At 35.3% G+C, this 5,245-nt stretch overlaps 1 protein-coding gene and 1 long non-coding RNA gene across 2 annotated transcripts; both read right to left on the bottom strand.

Moving 5' to 3' along the window:
• Nucleotides 1–393: 393 nt before the first annotated feature.
• Nucleotides 394–834, bottom strand: LOC121991330 (metal transporter Nramp5-like). The gene is made up of 2 exons (XM_042545343.1): nt 802–834; nt 394–726 (listed from the first exon to the last, which is right to left on the bottom strand). The coding sequence occupies exons 1-2, from the start codon at nt 826–828 to the stop codon at nt 394–396; spliced, it is 360 nt and encodes a 119-aa protein (XP_042401277.1). The 5' UTR covers nt 829–834.
• Nucleotides 835–1,108: 274 nt separating this feature from the next.
• LOC121990503 lies at nt 1,109–2,094 on the bottom strand. Its single transcript, XR_006114615.1, has 3 exons — nt 1,665–2,094; nt 1,237–1,341; nt 1,109–1,151 (listed from the first exon to the last, which is right to left on the bottom strand). It is a non-coding gene; the product is annotated as an uncharacterized LOC121990503 (long non-coding RNA).
• Nucleotides 2,095–5,245: the final 3,151 nt, after the last annotated feature.

Here is a 5,245-nt window from a genome sequence, read left to right as displayed (position 1 = left end):
TTTTTTTGCCAGTTACAACCGTTTTTAGGGCTACGACAATGATTTTTAACTGTTGTCTTTGAGGGTGATAGACAACAATAATGGTTTTAAACCGTTGTATTTTAAATTATTATCTTTTAATACCAATATATCATATTTCAATTTAAATATATAATAAAGAATCATAATCAAGAAAGAATATTCCCCACATCAATATTATTCAAAATGTTAATTATACAAGAATTACAATTACAAAAGAAGAAACATATCTCATGTTCAAATAAAATTTATCCCAATACAAATAAACAAATAAACTCTATTTACAATTAATGAACAATATGAAGTTGGTGCCGAAGAAGAACTAACTTGTGAAGGACTCAGTACTAACATCCAAGTAATTAGAACCTTAATTATCTAATCAGGGAGGGGAATATCTGCATGATCCTCTCTGACGGGTGCAACTTCAAATCTACTCATTCCATCAACTTGAAATGAACCACCACTCTCTATGTTAACATGTGAAGAATTCAATGGGTCGACGAATGTTACTTCAGTCTCCTTCCTGAAGGTTAAGTAGATCACAGCAAGAATGTACACTGCCATGAGAGGGAAAACAATGATGCTGATGAGAACGTTAGCAACTGCTGGTAGGCTGCTATCAATGAGCCAACTGACAAAGCTGGTGCTTAAGAAGTAGATGTTGATTGCTACCCGAAGCAAACCAAGAATCCATGACACCACAATGATCTACACAGCAAATATATATAGTCATTTACTCTATTAATTATCACTTGCAAATATAAATTATCTGAGTAAACTTACATATATTGAACTTTTATGAGGTCCCATTTTTGTTTGACCGCTGCTGAATTTGAGAAGAGATAAGAGTGTAAATGACAACTCAAATGATAGTACCATCTGCATTACATAAATGAGAATTTTGATACTTGAGAAATGTTGTGTCAAAAATCCTGTTCTCACACTTATATTGCTTTTGAATATTAAGATTATGAAATTTGGAGAAGTAATATCAATAGTACCAATGAGATTATGATGAGCCGTCCGACTCCTGAGGAACCACTAATGATGGACATGATGAGACTTGGAGTGATTGCGATTGATCGAGTCATGAGATTCCTTAGCCATTTTTCCATCTTCATGTTTAGAAAACCCTTAAAGGGAATTGGGAATTGGGTAAAGACAGATTACGAATATCATACATTAGTTTAATCTTTGTGTTTCCTATCAAATTACCACCTGCATGATGTATTGCCCAGCGTATGTACCAGTTATTGCAGAGCTCTGTCTAGAGGCTAACAATGCAATGGCATAAACAGTTGAACTAGACTTTCCAAGGACATCCTAAAAAAAAAATGGAGCAGTGTTGAAATTGACACACTTTTTCTAAAAATGGTGGAAAAGTTAGTCGTTCACAAGATAGTAAAAAGGAATGAACAATGAAAGATCAGTAATAAAAATCATCATCTCTGACATGTAATAAAAAAATTATTCTTTTTGATAATCGCATATATAGTTTCAACCTAAAAACTCAGTACGAACAAAAATACGTTTTTTTTGTTTATATTGACAAAAATGCTGCATCATTATTCTATTGATTGACAACAATTCAAGGGGAAATCTAACATGTAAGTATAGTTATATAAAGAAGCTATTGTAAAACTTACTTGAGTCAAATTGCTAACTTGGATATTGAACTTTTGAATGACTACAATAATGTCCCTCTTTAGCACTATAGTTTCTTCAATAAAGCTACTTGTTATATATCTATTTAAATACACACTTTAAAATTTAAATAATGTTAAATAAGGTCCAATGCATTATAAACAAAAAATTATAACAAGTATGAGGTCAAAAAAACATTGAACAACAAACATAAATCTTAAATGAGTTTCATATGCTAAATAAACTCCATCAAGAAGCTACTACTTGATTAAAGGATAAAGTTTCTAGTCTTAGTGAAAGTGCAGGCTCAACTTGCAACTTTAATCAACTTATTCAAGCAATAGCGGATACAACTTGATCAAGGGCTTCATGTAATTCCCACTAATGGGTGATTCTTAATCAACAATTATTATCTCAAAGGAGGGATAAGGGATTCTCAGATAAATTTGTTGTAGCATTGCAGAAACTAAGCTCTGATAGGTCTTGTTTCACCATCAAGTGTCTGGAAACAAAATAAAACCATTAGTGTGTTTAAGAAAACAAAGATTTCTAATCTACTTATCTGTCAAGCACCCAAGAGGTATGAGCTTCATCAAGACTAATAATCTGTGAATAAAGTCAATACGAGATGGACTAAGATTAAGGGCACTTTCAAAGAGAAACAATTATAATGTCAAGCAGAGGGAAAAATATAGAATTAAGTATTCAAATTATACAGTAGCCCAGCACAAGTGACACAATAGACTTCTTCCGAGACAATTAAGATATTAACAGACTTATTTTGCACTCATTTTTATCTCAAGAATGTTCCATTAAGAGGGAAAAAGTTAAACTAGATGCAATTATGCAAACTAACCTTTCCATTCGACATTGCAGGTATTTCTTCAATCCACTCGATCTCTACGACCAGAAAAATGAGAAGCCAATTAGAAATAATCATAAGAAATCTAATACATAAAGGAGTATAAAGGAATCTGACAATGTTTACTCGCATTGGAAGAATAAATTATATCATTGGATTATAGCACCAGAAAAACATGCTAATTACATCAATTTTTAATCTCTAAAGTCAACACAAGGCTGTGCTTACCAACCTGGAGCCACATAGTCGAATGAACAAGTCACGCTCTTGCATTAAAAAAAATGTTATCTTTTACATAATCAAATAAAACAGATGCAATGTGTTGACGATTGCTGCTCACGAAACTTAGAAGCAAGGAAAGGCCTAGTCAAAAGAGAGAGCAAGGAGTCACGATCAGAGAGCACCGAACCAGACGAAAGCTTATTGTGTGCATTCTGAAATGCATTTGATATCTTAGGTAGTTCAACCCAGCGGACTGTTCTAGCAACATTTTCCATTCGCTTGAAAGGTTCCTCTATCTGTAAAGTTGAAAGATCATCAACTAGCTATAGACTACAAGTAATCATTCCAAGAAATTTCAACAGAAACATCAACAATCTTACAATCAGGGGCAGCGATCTACAAAAACGATGGCTTTTTTGTCGTCCTTCATATGTCGAGATGCTATAATCTAAACCAGAAGTTCTAATATCTGAAAACTGCACATATAGATCAAATATTGATCAATATCCCAACAACCTCTTTCTATCATAGCCTACTTTATATAAATTCAAGATAAGAAAATCGAGACTTGCTCAGTTTAAAACGCTAAATGTTGTACAATTAGGTAACTAGCCATGAATCTAAAAGATTGCACCTTGTCGAAAAAGGACAGCAAAAGTTGAGCAAGAGAGCTTTGGTTTATGATTCTGCTAGATCTGAACCTCTGTATATTTACGAAACACACATCCTCAAAAGGACTCCCAGAGAAGTTACTCCATCTTGCAGCAACAAAGAGTAGAAAATACACATACACTAAGGAAAGGCCTATATCATAATTATAGACATGCAGGCATGCAAAAAAGACGTAAGAAATAAAGATGTTTCAAGGCTCTAGAAGATATATACCTCGATCAGAAATTCTTTCTTCATTAATTATTGCTCGTAGTGGTGGGAAAATACACATACCCAAAAGGTCAAACTAAAACCTACCAATTTCCTTTCAGCCCAAAATTTATATATTATGGAACTTATCTTCCCTCTATGCTGATTTGCAACAAATAAACAAAATAAAGCAGTCTTCCTATTGCGCGCGAGGAGAAAACTGCTAAGACCAAAAGTAAATATAGAATATTTAAAAGAAAGCTAGAAGAAATAAATAAGCCAAGCAAATTAAGAACAGAAATATCAGATATAAAATGCTCGAAAGCAATTCTTTTTAACATCGAAACATGAAGGGCGAAACCAAACAATCAAGAGCAGAAACACAATATGCAGAAATGTTAAAAACAAGTTTTTTTTTCCTCTCATTTTTGAACAGGAAATCGAACAAATGCCCTGAAGGCAAATACTCCAATTTGGAAGTGCTTAGAAACCATCCCTTTACTCGATCTCTTAATGCTTAAACAAAAAACACAGGAACTACAATCGCGACAGATCTTTCAAGGAAACCTACACCAAAATGAGCTCGAGGAAAGGGGGAACCTTAGCATTCATCCAATTTCCTCTTCTTTTCTTTTTTTTTTTTAATTTCAAAAACAAAAAACTTCATTATTAGCAATTTCTTGAAAGCGAAAACAAACTCTTACCCTTCCGTACGCGTTCGCTTCGTGGCCGGTGGCGATGAGGTCGGCGACGTCCTTTTTGAACCACCGCACCGTGGCCTGTTTCTTACTTCGTATCGGCCCGATCCTCGCCCTTATGTTCTTCGCCGAGTGCTTGTTGCCGCCCAGTCGATCCATCGTGAATATCCACCACCAAGAACAAAAGCTCCAAACTTTACCAAGAAACAGAATTACTTCTTACCATTTGTTGAAGAATTTCCCACCTAGAATTCCACCCAGCATCGTTCTTCTCCCCCTTCTATGCCTCACTCCCCCTGCTCTCTGTTTCACAACTCCTACGACGAAATGTGAAAGTAATTGATGGTCGGAAGAGTACATAAAAAGAAGGAAACATATAACGAGGAGACGAAAAAAGGCTACCTATGCACCCACAGAACAAGCAAAGATGGTAATGGGGTGGCGGTGAGCTGTGAAAGAATTTATGAAGAAATTAAACGGAGTAGTGGAAGCGGGCGGCAGAAGGGAGGAGGCAGGGCAAAGAAGGGGCGACGGGTTTAGGGCTTGGATCGAGAAGGTAAAGGGGCGGAATACGGCGGCAAAAAATTTCAGGGAGAGGGAAAAAAAACGCCGGGCAAAAAATGGCGAAGGGGAAAAAGCGGCGAAAGAAAGAAACAACGACATTCAACAACACTAAATAGACAACGGTTTTTAAAAACCGTTGTCGTAATCCCAGAAAAAAGCGCACATAGACGACAGTTTTAAAAAACTGTTGTCGTAGCCTTTAAAAACCGTTGTCGTAGCCGCAAAAAAAATATAAATAGACAACGATTTTTAAAAACCGTTGTCATAGGCAAAAAAAATTGCTAAAAGACAACGGTTTTTGATAAAATCGTTGTTAAAAGGCAAAAAGACAACCATTTGGTATAAAACTGTTGTCGTTTGAGTGTTGTTGAATGAG

This window comes from Zingiber officinale, chromosome 6B (assembly GCF_018446385.1).
Source record: "Zingiber officinale cultivar Zhangliang chromosome 6B, Zo_v1.1, whole genome shotgun sequence".
NCBI classification, from domain to species: domain Eukaryota; kingdom Viridiplantae; phylum Streptophyta; class Magnoliopsida; order Zingiberales; family Zingiberaceae; genus Zingiber; species Zingiber officinale.
The sequence above is the reverse complement of the archived record's forward strand: the minus strand, read 5'-3'. Positions and strand labels throughout refer to the sequence as shown.

What these genes read in the sequence shown, in the direction of transcription:
- LOC121991330 (XM_042545343.1), bottom strand. Translation starts at nt 828, where the DNA reads ATGGGACCTCATAAAAGTTCAATATAT. An exon ending in CTCATAAAAGTTCAATATAT is followed by an intron (nt 727 to 801) that starts GTAAGTTTACTC and finishes TTTGCTGTGTAG; the next exon opens with ATCATTGTGGTGTCATGGAT.